Source organism: Seriola aureovittata, chromosome 5 (genome assembly GCF_021018895.1).
Source record: "Seriola aureovittata isolate HTS-2021-v1 ecotype China chromosome 5, ASM2101889v1, whole genome shotgun sequence".
NCBI lineage: Eukaryota > Metazoa > Chordata > Actinopteri > Carangiformes > Carangidae > Seriola > Seriola aureovittata.
The window spans coordinates 1,882,704-1,903,378 of NC_079368.1; the positions used below are offsets into that span (position 1 = coordinate 1,882,704).

General features: G+C 40.0%; 3 protein-coding genes across 4 annotated transcripts; all 3 read right to left on the reverse strand.

The window, feature by feature from the left end:
- Positions 1-9,506: 9,506 nt before the first annotated feature.
- On the reverse strand, positions 9,507-13,103 carry paxx (PAXX non-homologous end joining factor). 2 transcript variants are annotated; one of them, XM_056376573.1, is made up of 7 exons: positions 12,919-13,103; positions 11,292-11,352; positions 11,161-11,210; positions 10,804-10,982; positions 10,614-10,664; positions 9,909-9,999; positions 9,507-9,823 (listed from the first exon to the last, which is right to left on the reverse strand). In XM_056376573.1, the coding sequence occupies exons 1-7, from the start codon at positions 13,017-13,019 to the stop codon at positions 9,775-9,777; spliced, it is 582 nt and encodes a 193-aa protein (XP_056232548.1). In that variant the 5' UTR covers positions 13,020-13,103; the 3' UTR covers positions 9,507-9,774. The 2 variants fall into 2 exon arrangements, with proteins under 2 accessions (XP_056232548.1, XP_056232547.1); XM_056376572.1 differs by having other exon boundaries at positions 10,798-10,982.
- An 850-nt stretch (positions 13,104-13,953) lies between these two features.
- LOC130169899 (perforin-1-like) lies at positions 13,954-16,270 on the reverse strand. Its single transcript, XM_056376947.1, has 2 exons — positions 16,155-16,270; positions 13,954-14,477 (listed from the first exon to the last, which is right to left on the reverse strand). Exon 2 carries the CDS (start codon positions 14,461-14,463, stop codon positions 14,065-14,067), a length of 399 nt encoding a protein of 132 aa, XP_056232922.1. The 5' UTR covers positions 14,464-14,477; positions 16,155-16,270; the 3' UTR covers positions 13,954-14,064.
- A 2,936-nt stretch (positions 16,271-19,206) lies between these two features.
- LOC130170068 (perforin-1-like) lies at positions 19,207-19,788 on the reverse strand. Its single transcript, XM_056377190.1, has one exon. The coding sequence runs from the start codon at positions 19,774-19,776 to the stop codon at positions 19,390-19,392; it is 387 nt and encodes a 128-aa protein (XP_056233165.1). The 5' UTR covers positions 19,777-19,788; the 3' UTR covers positions 19,207-19,389.
- Positions 19,789-20,675: the final 887 nt, after the last annotated feature.

Below are 20,675 nucleotides of genomic sequence, written 5' to 3' on the forward strand. Positions count from 1 at the left end.
GGTTCAAGGTCACTGTGACCTCACAAAACATGTTTTTGGCCATAACTCACAAATTCATACGCTAATTATGACACAATTTAACTCAAATGTCTACAAGGATAAAATGAAGTGATGACATTTTACATCTAAATGGTCAATGGTCAACTTCACTATGACATCATAATGTTCTGCAAAAACACCGGGAGGCAGTAATTCTAGTTTTATAATATATGATATATATGATACATGATGAGTGAAATAATCATCAACACTATGACTGAGTATTTCCACCTTGAACTGCAGTGAACCAATGACAGTCTCATAAAAACAGATTCAGACAGCCAGGGTTTCATACATCACAAACCTAAGGAACCAATCCTGTCAACTTGTGTGGACAGTGGGAGGGGCTTAATAAACCTGAAACCTTGTCGGTACAGACAGAGAGAGCTAGCATTAGTACAACCACTAACACTGTCTCATACGCTGCCAGTTACACGCTAACAAACAACATAAACAAATAAAAGATGCTAACTATGCTAACCGTTCTGATCCGTCTGCTAGTCTCTGATTCTGGTCTCAACAGACTCCTCATCTGAGTCTGGGTTCTGACTGAGTTTCTCTGATGTTTCCTCCTCTAACCATCTTCATACTCGCTGCTCTTTCACCTGTCCACCTGGAGCCAGCAGGTGGTGGGCGGGGCTCAAGGCCTGATCCAGATGTCTCAGTCAGGAAGTAAGAGTAGATGTGCTTGAAATCACAGGCTGATCCAACTTGTGTGAATTTCATCACAGCAACTCATAATGTGACTCAGTAGTGTGTATGGCCCCCACGGACCTGTATGAGGGCCAGTCAATGGCATCGGTGCCTTCATCATTCAGGAACTGCCTACACACTTTGGGCTCATGAGGCCAGATGTTGTCCTGCACCTGGAGGAACCCAGGGCCCACTGCACCAGCAGTGACAAGGAGTCTAGCAAAACACAAAACTAGAGAAGAATCAGTCAGGAAGGATCAGGAGAGAGCAACTGTCTGTGGCCACCACATGCAAAACCACAATCACTTGAGCTTCCTAAATGGACAGATTGATATCCCTGTTGTTTAACTGACTTGGTGTCATACTATGATGATTAAGTGTTTGTGCAGTGTATAAACACAGGATGAATGACTGGTCTACTCAAACTAGTTAGTGCTCAACAGTTCAGAATACTTGTTTAAAAAAAAAAAGAAAATCACTGAACACTTCACAGGATACAGCAAATATTTCACAAATACTGCCAGAGGGGAACCAGTTCAACTGGTTTGCCTTTGCTACCCTTGTCTGAGTGTCCTCAGCTCGGTGCTGCTCAGCCAAGTCCTGACATGACACATGGCACACTTGAATTTGTGATCGGTTGGATGTTATCGTCAAGTTCGTGTGGCTGAAGACCCTCTGCATGGAACCAATAAGGTACAATTCATCAGTGACAAGTCTCTGAATGCGTTCAGAGTGGACGGATGAAGAGGGTGGAATTTAACACACAGGTTAGTACTGCAACTTTCTCTGTATCCTGGAGGTAGAGGGTCTGGCCTGGATTCACTGTCCAGGACTCTTGTTTGTTCAAGCAGCTGAGTGTACTCCATCTGTGAGTGAACATCATTGGCTCTGAGGGAAGGTGAACATTTGATTCCAGATGTTGCTAATTACACTTGGCAAAAACTGTTGCAAATTGATGCACACAATTTTGGCATTGTCAATTAACTCCACCATCTCAGGCTACCTCTGACTGCTGCTATGTTGGCCTCAAGAGTTTTGGTACCTGGTGATTCTTTGATTTGTTCAATGACTTGTATGCTTCTCCTTATCAGTTTTTCCATGTATGTGGTGGCGATATTGTGCTTTTGTAAGCACTCAGACAGAAGAGCCAATTCGTTTAGGATGTTGTACATGATGGCCAAAAAGCTGACGAACTACTTGGAGCACAGTTTTCTCTGCAAGCCATCATACATTTTCCTGTCACTGTGGGTTTTACGTTCACTTGACATGCCAAGTGTGTTCCACACTGCACCCACTGTGCAGAACAAGCTGGCCACCCACTGTGTATCCAGAACGCACCCTATTTTGCTTTGTTCCAGGTGAAGCTTTTGAGGTGATCTGCTGTAGAGGGTACTACTGTGTATGGTTTGGAAGTGGTTCATGCCTGCTACACCTGAGACACAGTCACCCACGCCAGCTCAACTCTATGATTCAGAGAGTGCCACATCATGATGCTTCGGTAAAGGTTAGAGACACTTGACACTTCTCTCTCCCATTCTTTCCCTGAGGGATCGTTGCCTTCTCTCTCTCTCTCTGTGATGCTCTCTCTCTCCTTCACTTACTCTCTGGTGTAGTAGAATAATATGTGAATTAGTAGCCAGTTGTAAAAGGATGAATGTCACAGCCATAGATAATCTTTTTTTAGGCTACCATATTTCCCCAATAAATTTCCAGTAGTCAAATACAACCCGGGTCTTGAATACGTGCTCAACATGAATTAATAAAGTTTGGTGCCAAATAATGGCCAGGGAAAAACCATGGTGACAAACTCCTGATGGCTGTCATATTATTTGCATGCCAACTAAGCATAATGTGTATTTTCATCCCTTTCATTGAATAAATTCAGTGTAATCATGCTATCTTCAACAGTGGCACAGTGCCTGTAGAATGTGTTTAAGTCTCAGCCAAACTGTATTAGTTAACGTACAAGCGCCACAAGTTGGCAGTTGCCACATTTCAAGTGCAGTTTGGAAACCTTGCAAGTCAGTGACTTTTCCACAACACCTTCCAGCTTGGAAAGCCTTGTTAAGAAATGAAGTATTTCTGTCCACTGAAATGTTTGGGGGTTTTTAATTTGAAAGGGATACAGGAAGTATTGTGTTTGTACTGACAACATAATATAGTAACTTTAACAGGGAAAATAGAAACAGTTGATGTAAATAAAGACCAGTCACTATTTAAGGGAATTGTATTCATGAAAATGAATAACAAACCTCAACATTAATGTTACGTTTTAATGCTAGTTTCAGTTAGCATCAGCCTAGAAGAAGCCAATCCCTTAGGTGGTCTGAGGCATGGGCCTGGTGCCAAGTAAGTTTTTAATACTGATTAACTACATCATCATGTACTTTTAATTCACCTTTTTAGCTCTTTTAAAAAAAATAAATGGATATTTTGCTGACTTAGCCCAAGGGTCGGCAACCTTTACTGTCAAAAGAGTCATTTTTGCCCACTCTCCCACCAAATAAAATTTGTCTGGAGCTGCAAAACATATTTGGCCCTTAAAATGAAGATAACACAGCCTATAAACTTTTATTTATAGTTATACTATATATAGGGCCTACAAAGAACTATAGTTTATGTTGCATTCACAAAATTATAGAACTACATTAAAGAAAACTGTTACATTTTGTTTCTATTTATCTATTTTTACATTTTATTGATTTATTTTTAATTATGAATGGTTGCTCTGACATTTTAATGAACGATTCTTTCATGTATTTTCCATCCGTCAATGACTTTCTAAGCCTTACTATCTCCTGGGCTGGCACAAAACTAGCAGGAGTAGTTGAGTTTGGAGACTTGATCCACTTCTTGAAAGTATGATGATATATTTGCTCTGCTCAGCTTTCTGCTACAGATGTGAAATTGCTCTTTTTCACGCTGCTCCAGCTTGGTACTTTTCAGCAAATGCTGTGTGCTCGTTCTGGAAATGTCTCTCAACATTCCACTTTTTGTTGTTTGCTAATTTCTCACCATAGATCAAGCATACAGGTAAGCCAGCATCGTTGGCAGTAAAAGCAAATGAATCTGTCCACACAGAATTAAGCACTTTATTTTCCTCTTGGAATTTTCTTTTTTTAGATTTATCCATGATTAACTTACCCAGGGCGGGGGTCAGAAACTCAAGACTAATCACCTGCTGTCAGGATCTGTATTCATTTTATTGGCATTTCCTGTTTTATTTTGAAGTCTTGGTTCTGTTGTGTTGCTGTTTGTTTTACTTCCTGGTTTTTCCCTCCTGTTTTGATTGCTGTCTCCGCCCTAATGTCTTTCACCTGTGTCTTGTTTCCTGTGTATTTAAACCCCCGCCTCATTTCTCATGTCTTTGCCAGATTGTCTTTATTACCCTTGTGTTCAAGCTCTCTCGCGTTTAAGTCCTGTTTGATTCCCTGTGTATGATCTGTTTTTGGTATTTTTGTGACCCTCGATTCTGCCTTTTCCTGATCTGCCTTTTTGCCTGGTCTGACTGTCTTTTGGTATTTTGACCTCTGCTACGTTTCTTGGATTAAAGATTTGGATTTCGGACATTGTACTTCTGCCTGACTCTCTCTGCACTTGGATCCACATACACCTGCCTTTACACCTGCAGGGAAGTGCGCTGGGCTGTGGACATAGGATGTGTAGGATGTTTAGGATATTTTAGTTGAGGAAATATTAAAACTTTTTTTTAATTTCATTGTCACAGTATCAGATAAGAGGTGTTCCCTTTGAAAGATTGTCCACTGCGCAACAAAGCTTCAGGGAGCCACTGCAGAAGGGCTGAAGAGCTGTGGGTTGCAGAGCAGTCAACATATGTAGTCTAGGGAAAAGAGGATTGAATTCCCTGTGCTGCTTAAAGGTTACCGGCAGCTACTGCAAATTTTATGGTATAATGTTTTCATTGCATGGTACTCAATGCATAAGTTGACATTGTGAATCAACCAGCACACTTTAAATATCAATATAAAGATTATTCATTCACACCATTATTGATTGGTATGCAGAAAACATTCTCCACACCATAACACCACCACCACCACCAGCCTGGACCGTTGACACAAGGCAGGTTGGGTCCATGGATTCAGACTCTGACTCGACCATCTGTGTTTAAATTCCAGATGAGCAGTTTGAGAAACACTCAGACTTCAAACCAGCCTTTCTGACACCAGCCACCATGACCACGGTCAAAGTAACCGAGATCACATTTTTCCTCATTCTGATGTTTGATGCGTACATGAACTGAAGCTCCTGGCCTGTATTGATTGTATGCACTGTACTGATTGGCTGATGGGATAATTTCATAAACGGGTGTACAGGTGTTCTTAATAAAGTGACTGGTGAGTGCATGCTGATGTTTGCATCGCATGAAGGCTTTCTGTGTTCCAATAACCAGTATTAAAGCTGTTTTTGGTTACACACAAATATTTGTACATATATAATATAATATGGGCAGGAATATTTTTACACAACAATGTGCCTCCACGTCTGTGTTTGGCCCTTTCCTGTTTCAACATGACAATGTCCCTGTCCTCAAAGCCAGCTCCATAAAGCTGGTGTAGAAGAAATAAACTGGCCTGGATAGAGCCCTGACCTATTCCACACTTTTCAGATGAATACTGAGCCAGACCGGGATCAGTGTGAGAAATCAGTAATATTTTTGTGGCTGAATGGGAGCAAATCCCTGCTGCAAGATTTTAAGATCTGAAGGAGAGCTAAAAACCAGAAGAGTGCGAGTCCGTTATGGCAGCTTATATTAATGCCCATGGTTTGGGAATGTTCCAGTGTCCACATACTTTTGGGCATGTAGTGTATCTGAGATGTTTATTACAAGATAGCAGATAACACATTTTCTGTCTGAAGTTAGCGTCTTCTTGTAGATCTTTAGAACCCACATCATGATGGAGAAGCAGGAGAAAGAAAAGAGCAAATAGGTTGGCGCCGATTATTTTACAAAATGTCAGTTTTACAGTCCATTTTGCTACAGACCGCAGAGAGACAGTGTCAAATACAGCAGTTTACTGCAGAGTCCAAGGGCACTGCATAAACTTCAATGTCAACTAGTTCAGGTGTGCATGTTCTTTTACAGTCAGTATAATCAAACTTGACTTCTTATAGCCAGCAAAAAATAAATAAAGGATTCTACAGAGCCCCTGAAGTCCAAAATGATGATCATCATGGTGTGAAAAATTGTTTAAATTTTTAAAATAGAATTAATAATAACTGTTATCTAAATAAATAATATATCTAGCCATCCATCCATATTCTGCTGCTTATCTGGTGTGGCAGCAGGTTACGAGCAAGGGCGTCAAGACGTTTCTCTCGCCAGCAATGTGTTCCAGCTCCTCCTCCAGGACCATGTGGCAATCCCAGGCCAGATGAGACGTAGAGTCTGTCCAGTGTGTTCCTGGTCTCAACACACTGCAACTTAACAAAACACAAAGTCAGAAAACATCTTCATCAATTTGACAACACGTGCTGTAAATTCTCACAACACAACGGGTTTCTCTGATGGCTCCCCCAGTGGAGCGCTAACATCGCTAATATTGCTAATATCGCTAATATTGCTAATATCAAACTTACCCATAAATGCCTAACGAAACAGGCATCATTTTAAACTGAAGTTAAAACAGTTTTACAGTGGTGCAATCATCAGGTGATTTATGACCTAATGCTGGGAAAACTCATCATCCTATTAGTGAGAATTAGCAAATGTTGGCATGCTAACAAGCTAAAATAAAATGGTGAACATGGCAAAAATATACCTGCTTAAAATTAGCATCTTAGCATTGTCACTGTGAGCCTGTTATCAGCCTAAGTACAGCCTCACAAAGCTGCTGGCAGCAAGCTGACAGCAGATAGATGTTATTGTAGTAATGCTTGTGCTCTGTGCTGGTTGTATGTGTCTTCATGTTGAGCTGTCATCATCATCATCATCATCATCATCATCATCAACATGCGGCTCTTCAGCCTTGGTGGCTCCCTGAAGCTTTGACAAAAAATAACATGGAAGTAAATATTTATTTATAATTAATTTTTTTTATTTTATTTTTATGCATTTATTTTTATCTTGGAGTTTGAGGTGATACTGTGACATGTATGTGTTACCTCCTACTACGTCCACAGCCTGGCGCCTCTCCCTGCAGGGGGCTAGTCTTGAGTCTCTGACCCATGCCCTTGGTAAACTAACCATGGAGAAATCCAAAAAAAAAGAAATTCTCAGAGGAAAATAGACAAAATCATGAATAAAAATAGAAAACAAGTATACAAACATGACAATATGGGTGAAAATGGGACGTAAGCTTCAAAAGCTTGTGAGTAGGGGCCCAGTCACGGCATGTACAAAATACAACTTCAGCCACAAAATACCTGAATGCTAAAACCTAAAAGCCTAAAAAGAATTACTAAATGGTCGAGAACATCTGTCCCATCAGTCCTTATATCTATTTGCTAGGCAAGATCAGCAATAAATGGTAGATAGAAATAATGCTAAAATAAATGCTCAGTACAGTAAGCAGTTCTGAAGACCCCAGCCTTTCAGGATTTAGGCGAGTTTAAACATATTTTAGTAGCAACTGCTGCTTTAAGTTCTTTTGAAGAGCAGATAGAGATAGTGACTTTTTAGAGTGTTACGAGGCTCATTCATTTAAGTTCATGTTTCAAGTTCATTGGAATAAGGTCATTTAGGTTAAATACAACATGATACATTATACAAGCACGGTGAAAGATATCACATTCAGCAAGCTTCAAGAAACTGTAACAGTGGAAAACAGCGTCAGTGGGAGCGTTTACTGCAGACCATGATATTATACATATGACTTTTTTCTGTTCAATCTGTAGGTTCTCCTGATAACTAGTGTTGCGTGCCTCTGTGTTATAGTGTCTCTGTGTGTGTTGGTATGACCTGCTCTGCCCTCCCCTCTCCTCCAGCAGGTGATGTGGCACGGCTGTCCCTGTTCCCCAATCAGGAACTGGGGCTTTAAATGCTGTAGGAGGAGGCTTGGTCGGGGCCATTGTGCGCCATTTGTGCCGAGAGAGAGAGAGAGAGAGAGAGAGAGAGAGAGAGAGCTGTGGTTGTCGTTACGTCAGATAGTGATATATATATATATCGTTACAGTTTTCCCGTGCTGTGAACAAAACTCCTCCTTATTTATTACTAGAATCTGGTTCCTGTTCTTTTTCACTGTTACTTCCCTCTATCCCTAAACTCTTTCTGGGAACGTACCACAAGGATAAGTATTACACCATATAATATTACAGTTATTTAATGAGGCTCACATAAGGGCTGATATAATGTTTGTAGAAAATGCCTCAAATTAGAAAATAAACCAACATATTTGGACTTTTTCATCAACTCATTGATATTGACCTTAAAGTTCAAAAATTCATCAGTGTGATCCCTCAGGAATTCGGTGGACTTCCCTCTCTCAGTTTCTTGACCATTTATTCTAATACGAACATGTTCAACATTATATTGACCTCTGTTGGAACGAAAACAATGACGTTTGTCTTGCTTATATTAAATGATATATTATTGCATTTAAACCACGTATCCACCTTAACCAGTTCCTCATTTAGGTTATTTTGTAGTGCACATAAATCTCTGAGTGATCTGCAAATAAAACCTTATGTAGGGTGCTGGAGGAGGTCACAAAATCATTTCTATACAGAATAAAAAGCAGCAGCATGTATAATGGTTGATATATACATACTGCTTCCTGTCTTACATGTAGCTACTGAAGCATCCGAGTGCTGTACCTCTGACACCATAATGTTGTGCCCCTAAAAACAAACATGAAATTAATGAACACAGCCTGTGTTCTTCAGTTTATGGTTCCGTTGTGACCTGTGGTACTTATGGTATATCTGGGATATTCTGATGATATTCTCAATCAATTTATTAATAATTCATTCATTCATTCATTAGTTAATTTTACCTCATTTAAATGACTGTCTGTGGAAAACATTTGTAACTCAGAATAACTGTTATAATTTCAATTTTGGGCACAGGGAAGATTTCAGTCCAGATGTTGTGCTTATTTAAACAGCTTTCAGAGGCTTTAGTGCAAATTTGAAACATTTCCAAACGGAGATTATCTCCCCAGTGCTGTAAAACCAACACAGAGAGCTGCAGGAGACATGTCTATCTCTGTCAGGGTCACATGCAAGTTGAATGAAAATTCTGCTGGTGCTGCTGTTGCATTAATTATATGAAGAATAAAATATATTATTTATCTGTGCCATTCATCTGGCAAGTTTATCAAGATAAGAAGGTGACAGGGTGGGTGTGGTGTGTGTGTGTGTGTGTGTGTGTGTGTTTGTGTCGCAGACGCGAAGAAAACGTGAACTCCACCTAGCTGTCTGGCACATTTGAACCCAGTTATTGCTATTAATTAATATTACTTAAAACTGAACATGCAGATGCAAACTGACGCGCAGAGTGGATATATCAATAACTTCACAAGAGTAAAATGATTTCCTGCCAGACAGGGGATCACGCCTTCACAAGGTGAGGGTTAGGAGGAGGATTTGAATCTTGATACAATGTTATTCAGAGTAGAACTGCCACCTTATCAAATGCGTTACGCACAAGAAAAGTGTCAATAATATTCGGAGATTGCCGTCTAGAAAACAAGATATCTGGCCCTGCTCATAATGTTTAGTCTGCACAGATCTGAAGAACATCTATTTAACCTTTGTTTCCATTAATGATCAAGAATAATTAGCTACTTGTTTGTTTTACACACAGTCAGAGCTAATTTATTGCAAGTTATTCTTTATTTCATTTCCAGATTAAATAACATTCAATTTAATATCGTACAAGTTACTGCATCATTCAGGAGGGAGACACTCGTCATGAGAAATACTAAAATACCATTAAAGAAATCACTTATTTCATTGTGATTGATGTTATATGCCATAAAGGTAGTCAAACAGCTGTGAATTTTAAAAATGATGTGATAATGGACTAAAAGAACAATCCTTGGTGGTTGTACAGCAGCAATGTGACATCATGAAGGTGGATCAGTGTTCATCTGCGTCATCAAAGGCCACGCCAGTCGCCTGCAGCTTTCTGCAGAAAAGACGAACAGTTGCTGCTTTACATTCACAGTGAATCATGTGGATACCGACAGAAGTTCATGAGAGATACACTTTACTTTTTAGCTCCTGGGTTGATGAGTGAAGCCCCTGGAAGCCGTCTCTTCACAGTCACTGACGGAGCACTCTGATGCTGCCGCGGCTCAAACTCTGAAGAAAGAAATCATCATCATCGCTGTAAGATGCTGAACAACTCCATAAGCAGTTCACCATATTTACAATATGGCACTGAAGATCCTGGATTCTGATTGGTTGGAAGGTGTGAATCCCGACGTCTTAGTTAAGTGCTGTTAAGTGCTGGGCCACCATGTGCACCTCTGCATTGATTCCCTCCTCTCTGAACTCTACTGGAGGATGAACCGTTCTTCCTAAAGATATTCCCTCATTTGTTGTTGTGATGATGATGGTGCAGAGCGCTGTCCAACACATCTGTCCAAAATCTCCCACAAATGTTTAACTGGGTTGAGATGTGGTGACTGTGAAGGTCACAGCATATGATCCACATCAATTTCATACTCGGCTATTCATAAGAATTGGACTTCTACGGAGGCCCGAGCTAATGTTGCCTGTTTCAATCAGAGACTCGGCCAGTTTGAGATAAATAAGAACTTTTTTGAACAGTTACACCATACATCATACAGCTGTGCCTCCCAGTACACACCCATGCTAACTAGCTGTAGCTGCAGTGTTGGACCACTGAATAAGTTTTAAAAACACACATTTACTAACCGGAGGATCTCATTCAGAGATTCAACTAAACATACCTGTTGGACGCCATTGGTGATTTTTCATTGGACTGACTGGCAGAGGTCTAACTGGAGGGAAGGACAAAACACACTGAGCATTGATTTCAAAGTGACAGCTGGTTACATAAATGCATAAGTTCCTATAAACTCAAACCCCACACTCGCTGTGAAACAACTGCAATAAGTCACAGAAACAAAGTACATTTACTGTCCAGCTGAGAGAGGGTGTTGGCCATCCTGAACAACAGCTCCCGCAGTTCCTCTGTAGCCTGGGGGCTTTCCAGCCTGGACAGGGTCACACTCGGGTCCCCTGGACTGGAGCCCACCTGGAGCTCCGCTCTGGAGTCATGAACCACAACAGACACGTCTCCACTACTACAAGCCGACCTGAGGAGAAAGACAAGAACATTCAGCCTCAGTTACCTAAAGATGACACTTTAATCCGTACAGTCTCTGACATGGGAGCTGCTCGGTCTCGTTACAAAGGATGTTCTGCTGCTGCTGACCACTGAACTCTAGTAACTTCCCAGAACGTTACACAAAGGAAACCAGGTTGTAATCTTACCTGAGTTTTAGAGCATAATCTTCTGTAGATTTCAAGGCGAACCTCTGTTTCTAAACAGACAGGTACAGTTACAACCAATGTCACAGCAGGTACAGAGTGAAAATCATGAGGGGTCTGCAGGTGAAACTTACAAACTGGTTCAGTGTGCCCTCAGTGTACTCTGTGCTCCAAACATCAGCAGCATCTGTCAAACTGCAGCAGATGAACAAAAACATAATGACGACAACAGTTAAAATCACACTTGGTCACATGTCCTTACAAAGGGGATGCACATCTACAACCTAATTCATTACATGGTCTCAGTGCGTGACACTTATTTTACCAGGTAAAATAGGTGTGTGTCCGGGTTGTTCCAAACTTCTTCCATTTAAGAATTATGGAGGGACCACAGTGATATTCCGAACCTTCAATGTAGCAGGAATTTTTTTTTTGTGTCCTTCCACAGATCAGAGCCTCGACACAATCCTGTCTCTGAGCTCTGCAGCAGTTCCTCCCTCCCTGATCTGGCCTGTCAGCTGTGAGACCTGTTATAGACAGGTGTGTGTCTTTCAAGTCATGTCTACGGTGGCCCTGAGAGCTCAGCACACTACAACTTAAGAAAGCACATGCAAATACACAAAACACAAACAACTTCAGAAAACATCTTCATCAATTTGACACATGCACTGCAGATACTCAACACAACAGTGTTTCAGGGGACACGAAAAAGTGATGAACCTGGCTGTTCAATAACCAATGGTGAATAGCATTGAACAACAAGTGCGTCCCAGCCAGGTTCATCATTTCCCCTGGAAACAGTGAGTATTTGCACTACATGAGAGAGAGAGAGAGAGAGAGAGAGAGAGAGAGAGAGAGAGAGAGAGAGAGAGAGAGAGAGAGAGAGAGAGAGAGAGAGAGAGAGATTCCCGATCTGGCATTTTGATGATATGAGTCACAGACACAGGGGAGATACATGCCCTCTTAAGTTACAGTGCTTTGAGCGCTCAGGGCCACCGTACATGTCCAATCAACTGGGTTTACCACAGGTGGACTCTATCAAGAACATGAGCCAAACTTCAAGCAGCGCAGCAAAGTGTCTGAATACTTATGTCAGCGTGATATTTCCGTTTTTCCTTTTTTCTAATTTTGCAAAAAAATTCTAAAATTCTGTTTTCACTTTGTCATTATGGGCCATTGAGTCCAGATTGATGAATACTCTGTAGAATAATGATAATAAACCGACACATAAAAAAACAGAACCCATGTAATAAAGAAGGGATTTACATTTTGAATAAGTTACATTTTCTCGATGAGGGTTAAAGTGGCTCTGGCTTCAGAAAAGGATCGTCTATTGAAGGGACAATGGTTGGTTGATATTAGTGTGTACACCCCTGTACTGACTCAGTGAGCCAATATACTGTTTTCTAGTTTAATTACCGTCACAAGAAACCTGATTTTAGGGATGACTTTTCAATATTCCTACACTCTGCTTACCACCAAATACATTTGGAGATCGATTGATCGATTGATTGAACACTATAAACCCGACTCCACATTATATGAGCACTTTATGCTACTTGGTGGAGTTGTGTTAAGCTGTCCTCATCAGAGGGGAACAATAATTCAGTTTAACACTAGGTTTTACACACAGCAGTTATTTTCATGTTAAGTCTAATAAACTGTCGGATGTTAAATGGACATTGGCTCGAGGTTCTCTCCGTTCAGTAGTGAACGATTTAAGTCAATTTCCTGTGTATTTTAAGACAAGAGTTGACTCACCAAACAGAAAAGATTCCGTTCTTTCTGTGAGTATAGCAAAGAAATTTAGACTCGCTCTTTTTATCTAACACAGTGTAGTATGACGGCTGGTTCACATCCATGTTCACTTCCAACAAACACCAGAGCAGAAAGCACAACAAAACAAAACCTGTCGTCGTCTTCTTCTTCTCCTTCGACCGCTTCGTTTTCTTCTTCGTTGGGCTTTTAATGGCTGTTGGCAAACGAGCCTAACGCATAACTGCCACCTACTGGACTAATGTGTGGATGAAAAGAAAAGAAAAGAAAAGAAAAGAAAAGAAAAGAAAAGAAAAGAAAAGAAAAGAAAAGAAAAGAAAAGAAAAGAAAAGAAAAGAAAAGAAAAGAAAAGTATTAAATTCTCTCTACCATCACCACAAGACTAACAATTTTCATAACCAGAATCATATACCACAATATCTACAGGACGTTTATTATGTCTGGCGGTGCAGACAGTCTGTAACAATGACTGTCCAAAAAGAACAATTACATTTAATGAACAGTGAGGAGGCAACAAAATGAACTGATAAACAAAAGATCTGCTATCACCATCAAAAATGTATTGTTAACACGATAGCAGTATTTCATTTTTTTTAAATATCATATCACCCAGAGAACAGTTTACCTTTAAAAATCAGAGCTTCACAGACGCTCTTCAGTGACACAGGACAGGACGTCTCCAGCAGCTGGGAGCTGAGCTGTCTAACATTTCCTCAGCTTGTTTCTCTGATAACTTCAGAGCCAGACGTCCGACGACTAAAATCCTTCATCTGGTTCAAATATAGAGTGAAAACCACCAAGGTGTAAAAAGTGTATGTGGCTTAAAACTAGATAAAAGTCAATGTTGAGCTTCTGTCAGACAAACACACTGACACATGATCATACAGGATATGATGTCACTGACAGGCGACCAATGAAATGTTACCATAATTAAAATCACAAATTCCACTGATTGGAGAATTGATGGAAACATTTGTGATAATGTAAGAACTCAACTCAACAACATATAGAGCAAAGGTCTAGATGTTTTAACCATTTTAATGTAGAAAAGTTTCAGATTATTACCACGTCATCATGTTGGAATAATGCTGTGGTAAATACAGGCCACAGGGGTCATGCATCTATACAAGTCTAATGATTATTTCCACCAAGGGTGTAGAAGTAATGGAGGGAGCCACCCTTCTTCAGGAAGCAGTCGTGCTTATGGGTTCCTGGTTTGATCTGACGCTGACAGACACCCAGCAGGTCATCAGAGATGAAATCACTGTCAAACACCTCCAGCCTCAGTATGTCGTTCTCCTGACCCTTGAAGTGGGTGAACTCCTCCTCCCACCAGGGGTTGGCATCGTTGTTACGGATGGACGTCGTACCCAGAGTGGCTGAGCCACAGAACACCTTGACGTAGCCGTCTGTGGTTCCCAGGATGTTGGAGGGAAGACCGCTGGCCCGCAGGTTAAACACCTTCAGCTGGGACTGAGCCACACTCAGACTGCACAAGACCAGCAGGAGGAGAGGAAGACTGGAGGCCATGGCTTCACAGGAGGCTGTGGAGGAGGGTGCATGGATCTGTGAAGATCTTATGACACACTTTCAGCTTTCAGTGCCTATGACTGCACTACCCCAATGTGAGCTTTTGAAACTGTGGCCCATAACATCCAGATTAATATATATATATATATATATACAGTACATATATATATTTCTTAGACTGAATATACACAAATGTTTTTCCCTCTATGACCAAAAATAAGTGTCATTTTGAATTGAAGCAAACTCCAGACAAAACAGCTGATACTGCACAGTTCTCCAGGTTCTACAAATCCTACACGTCCCATTACTGTTAGCACCGCAATGAAGCACAATGAAACACTTGTTGATCATTTCTGACATCACTAAATTAACAACAATACCCAACATAATTCTTTTAGGGATGTTGCTGCTCAAGGACGCCAAGGCAGGGGTGATGGGTTATGACTTGCTCCAGTTTAAATATGAGATTTGAGCCACTCTCACATCAAATTTGATGTCACTGCCAGTAATCTGCCAACCTCAGACCTTCTGTCAACGATCCTGGTGCATATTTCATTCTGACTTAAGCAGTGTTTTTATTTGTTTCACATTTCACTGTCTTTAAACAATACACAAGAATTACAGTACATTACAGTACATAGGTATTTGATCTTTATCTCATTATTTTGAGAAAATTGAGGAAGTCATATTTATCTGTTTATATAAGATATAAATCTTTATTACAAGAAAAGATATATTTTAATTTCCCTTTTGTGAGTACAGTAGACTTATCATGAAGTACAGTGGCTGTACATTGCTGCTCAATAGTCGGGAACTACTGGGAGACGCATCAAATACAAATACATCACAAATATGATGGTTAGAACTGTTGAAAATATGTTTCGCACCATTCCCCTGATTCCTTCTATAAAGCATCTGTGTCAACACTATTCACCACATGACTCGTCACTTATGACTCAATGAATGAGGGAGAAGCCTGATAACAGCTGCATTAGTTTTGACAGTTATCTCTATTCGTTCCAGGAAACATATTAATCCATTTGTGACCTATTTGTTTCAGACTCACTGTGTGCTGCCATCTAATTCATTAATCTCCCAGTCAGACTGTGGATGAGGGATAAAATACTCAAACACACATTCACAATAGTATTTGCCATTAAATTAGCATTTCATTTCAAGGACAGCAGAGGAGAATAATCCCAAATGAAGGGCTCAGAGGGACAGTTTGATTTTTTATTCATTCAGAAAATGTGAACATAAATGAACAGTTTGTTTCATTAGTATTTGAGAAAATGTATATAAACATTAAAACAAAAATGAAACATAAAAAAACAGAAACAATGTGAAATTGGAGTTTAAAAGAGGAGATAAATATAATTTAATGACATGTAATAATGTAAAAAAATATTTCATTCAGCAAGTGGAGGGACCTCAAAAGATCATGTGATCAAAATGTATAAGTGTGGTGAACAGATATGGGAAATGCAGAATAAGTTCAAATTAAATTAAATTAAAATTAAAAAATCTAAATATTAAAATTCAAGCTTTAGCTTTTATTTCTTCTACTTTTTGACATTTTCTGTTATTCAGATTAAAAGTAGAAATGGCCTCTGGGCACTAATTAGCTTGAATAAAATTAAAACACAATTACTAAACTGAGCAGTATGACAGTGACATATGTCAAATCTTACCTGTAGTGCTGATGACTCGTCTCTCACTGCGTTGTTGTTGAAGGTGTTTTTAAAGGCCAGCAAGCTCATATCAGCTTCCTCTCACCCTCCCACAGCACACCGACAACCTGTTCCACTCTCAGCATTACATAATGTGCCAGAGAGAGAATGTTTGGTTTGGGTCGGCTTGTTTGGCCCGTCGGTCACGTTATCCATGTATGATGAGAGGACCACAGCACCACATTCATCGGATTAGATTTTCTTTTACAGTCTCAAAAGGCAAATACACCAAATATTCCAAACAAAGATTTCACAGTTTCTTTCAAACTTTGAATCATAAGCTTTATTTTCCAGATGTAGATCACAAGTTGACACATACTCTGTGCCCTCACCAATGTAAGTCCTGGACACTATCAGCAGATAATAATATAAGTGTTTTTTTTCTTATTCTCCTCTAATGATCTTATAAGCCGGCTGAATGTCTTCCATATATCTGTAAACCTTTGTAAAACCTTTTGTTTCTGTACATATGTCAGCAGATACCACCAATATCTATCTATAACAGTATGGCTACATCTCAGTGTCAGGCCTCTGCTGTTGTTGTTGATGCTGGATTATTGGCAGACATAAATAAAATGGAGCTGTCTTTGCTGTTGTTTAGAATGTCTTGCTCTCTTCTTATTGTCCTCTTTTATTCACGTATTGCTTCTTTACTGTTAAAGGTTCTTGAGTTTTTGACCTTTAGTATCAACGTGATGTTTTTCTGTGTTGGTCACTGTTGTGTTCACGTGCTCAGGTTTTCACAGCGGTGGAAAGTACACATGCATGCGAGCAAGTGATCCTCTATGGTGGCACGCCGATCAACAGGCGGTAACACGCTAACACATGGGGGAAGACTGCGAGCTGGTGAATATGGATGGGAACAAAGCTGGAGTTCAAATACTAAATAGAATCAACTGTTTTATGAGGAAGGACACGTTAACCTGAAGAATACACAGTGTGTTAGAATTAATGTAAACACAACTGTTTGATGTTTGCTCCTTTAAGTCGCCAGGGGTCTATTCCAGAAAACAGGTTTAATAAACTCTGACTGGAACCCTGAACTCTGAGTTGATGAACCCTGAGACGGGAAAAGTTAGTTAGTTAGTTCAAAGTGTTAGAGTTTATTCAGCGTCGTCCACTAGACCACGTTCTTTATCACACTCTTATTTGTGGAACAGCTGGAACCTGCTGTTTGTTAGATTCAATGTTCACATGTAACCTGATGTGGAGCCAGTTCTGCTGCAGCAGAGGATGGAGATATAGATCACACAGATCAGACACAAGTTTATAGATATAGATGAAACAGATCAGACACACGTTTATAGATATAGATGAAACAGATCAGACAAAAGTTGATAGATATAGTTGAAACAGATCAGACACAAGTTTATAGATATAGATGAAACAGATCAGACACAAGTTTATAGATATAGATGAAACAGATCAGACACAAGTTTATAGATATAGATGAAACAGATCAGACACAAGTTTATAGATATAGATGAAACAGATCAGACACAAGTTTATAGATATAGTTGAAACAGATCAGACACAAGTTTATAGATATAGATGAAACAGATCAGACAGAGGTTTATAGATATAGATGAAACAGATCAGACACAAGTTTATAGATATAGATGAAACAGATCAGACACAAGTTTATAGATATAGATGGAACAGATCAGACACAAGTTTATAGATATAGATGAAACAGATCAGACACAAGTTTATAGATATAGATGAAACAGATCAGACAGAGGTTTATAGATATAGATGAAACAGATCAGACAGAGGTTTATAGATATAGATGAAACAGATCAGACAGAGGTTTATAGATATAGATGAAACAGATCAGACACAAGTTTATAGATATAGATGAAACAGATCAGACACAAGTTTATAGATCTATGATTGTAACCTCAGATTTAGATTTTGGTGCTTTTCAGTTGAAAAAGAGTCAAGGTTAAAGCTGAGTGTAAATTTTCAGATGTCTACTTTACATTTAAAAATCTTGCTCAACAGCATGACTGTATTTCAGTGTTTTCAAAACCTGATATTTAAATTACATTTAGTGGAGTTTTTAAATGTAAAGTATTTTCAGCTGCATTACTGTCATCCTCGCTCAGAAGTATCATCATCTACAGCGTAATATGACAGCTGTGATAGGACGGTTCATCAGTGCGACCAATCAGAACATGAGAAATAATTCTTCATAGACCAGAGTCATGTGTGTCTAAAGCTTTTTTTTTACAGTGATGAATGTTTCGGTGCAGAGGAACTGATTCCAGTCTGACAGGCGTCTTAATGTCCACACAGTCTCAGAGTTAGAAAGATTTGATGTGAGGATGAACCCTCCATGTGTAACATATGAGATCTCTGTCTCTGTCCTCACATTGACTGATTGACCAGAAAAGAGCTCATGTTCATAAACACAGGTCTTGGGTAGCCTTTTCCCACATGAACTTCTTTACATGAATGTCTCCGATCTGCACTTTGACGTAGACAGTATGAAGAGGAAATGACGCTTCTGGTCAGAAGCTTCTTAAATCACAGCCTGAGGGTGGAGACGGACAGAAACTCAGAGTAAAAGGGAGTTTCCCTCATCTCAGGGTTAAGAAACTCAGAGTTTTCACTAAACCTGGAATAGACCCCAGTGGATCAACTGTAGGCCAGCAGGAGATCACAGTCACACACTTTAACTGATGAGGCAAAGGGAGAATATACTGCAATACCCAAGAATATACCATCTCACACCTTTAGCAAGGTACTTGCAGCTTGGTTAAAACACACAGAGATGACTTGTAGCATGACTTGAGCAATGTTTATAAGGAGTTTCAGTCTAAGAAGGTTGTAGTAAATAACAATGGTAATCTTGTAACTTCTGTTTCACTCTCACAAAACTATGTTAAATGTGTGGGAACATGATATAAAGTTTGGTTGTTGCAGCACAGTTTATTTTCATGGTCATCCTTGGAAAAGGGGAAAATAGCCAATAAATAAAACGTGACAAAGGAACAACAATAAAGTTTATTGATTGAGTTAATTGACTTTGAGTATTTTTCTGGTCTAATTCTGATGAAATGATGAATCGTAGATTTGGAACAGAGAACCTGAGCACCCACAGTCTGTTACACACATTCCCCAGAGCCAGTCCGAGAGATGCAGGTTGGGTGTAAAGACTGAAGGTCTCGTATATCTATACATGCTCAATGATTCAGCTAAGGGTGTAGGCGTAATGGAGGGAGCCACCTTCCTTCAGGAAGCAGTCGTGATCATGGGTTCCCGGTTTGATCTGACACTGGCAGACTCCCAGCAGGTCATCGAAGACGAAGTCATGGTCAAACACCTCAAGCCTCAGTACGTCGTTCACCTGGGCGTTGGAGTTGGTGAACTGCTCCTCCCACCAGGGGTTAGGGTTGTCATGACGGATGGATGTCATACCCATAGCGGCTGAGCTACAGAACACCTTGACGTAGCCGTCTGTGACTCCAAACAGGTCGGAGGGAAGACCGCTGGCCCGCAGGTTAAACACCCTCAGCTGGGACTGAGCCACACTCAGACTGCACAAGACCAGCAGGAGGAGAGGAAGACTGGAGGCCATGGCTTCACAGGAGGCTGTGGAGGTGGAGCAACAGATCCACATTGTATCAAGGGAAATCTTTTCTTTTAATTTTGTTTTTACTCAACCCTTATCTGTCATTAATATTTCTGAGGTGCTACTGCTTTTATACAACAGCTACCACTCAGTTGTCAGACCTGGCCAGGTAAGGTCTTCCGTGATTGATCACATCTCTTCCTGCTTTTCCATCAGTCAGAACAGTTCTATACCGACTAGCCTGGCAGGCCTGATGCAGCATCCACCTGCAGTTCATCCTGATATCATTCCTGTGAACGTCTTTTTAACTGATGATGAGTTGTTATTGGTTGTTATTTTCAACAGAAAAAGGGAAGAAAATATCTAAGCCTCTCATTACGCCACATTTCTCTTCGTTACTTCTGGTGTCTACTTTCAGAATAAAGTCACCAAAGTTAAGTATTTACAAAACCAGAGCTGTTTTGATTCTTTTATTTAAAAGATTCCACTGCAAGTCTTGGTTGGTTACAGTCTGTCTTGAGGATAGATGGAGTGAACAAAGACATATGTATTTAGAGTCATGAGTTTTCACTGCCCTCCAGTGGGCACATTGAGGAACTGCAACATGATTAAATGTGTTATATACTGATTATATCTATGTTATGTTTTCTTTACTGTCAAAGACAACCAACAGTGTGTTAGTACATTTCTCAATACTCTCTGACTTCATGGCTCGACAGCCTCATCATGATTTGCTCCTAGATTTGAATGTTTAAGCAGTTTTAGTTCCTTCCTTCCTTTTTTTTTTGGAGACTAATTTCGACTGCAGATGAACACATGTGGCGTTCTGTGAGTATTTTGGGCAGCAGGACAGTGATTTAGTTAAAACTATATGAAGGTATGACTTTAATATACAAATCAAGTAC

What these genes read in the sequence shown, in the direction of transcription:
- paxx (XM_056376572.1), bottom strand. Translation starts at nt 13,019, where the DNA reads ATGGATGTGAACCAGCCGTCATACTACACTGTGTTAGATAAAAAGAGC. An exon ending in TCACCAATGGCGTCCAACAG is followed by an intron (nt 10,000 to 10,613) that starts GTATGTTTAGTT and finishes TTCTTTCTTCAG; the next exon opens with AGTTTGAGCCGCGGCAGCAT. An exon ending in ATCAACCCAGGAGCTAAAAA is followed by an intron (nt 9,824 to 9,908) that starts GTAAAGTGTATC and finishes TCTTTTCTGCAG; the next exon opens with AAAGCTGCAGGCGACTGGCG.
- LOC130170068 (XM_056377190.1), bottom strand. Translation starts at nt 19,776, where the DNA reads ATGGCCTCCAGTCTTCCTCTCCTCCTGCTGGTCTTGTGCAGTCTGAGT.
- LOC130169899 (XM_056376947.1), bottom strand. Translation starts at nt 14,463, where the DNA reads ATGGCCTCCAGTCTTCCTCTCCTCCTGCTGGTCTTGTGCAGTCTGAGT.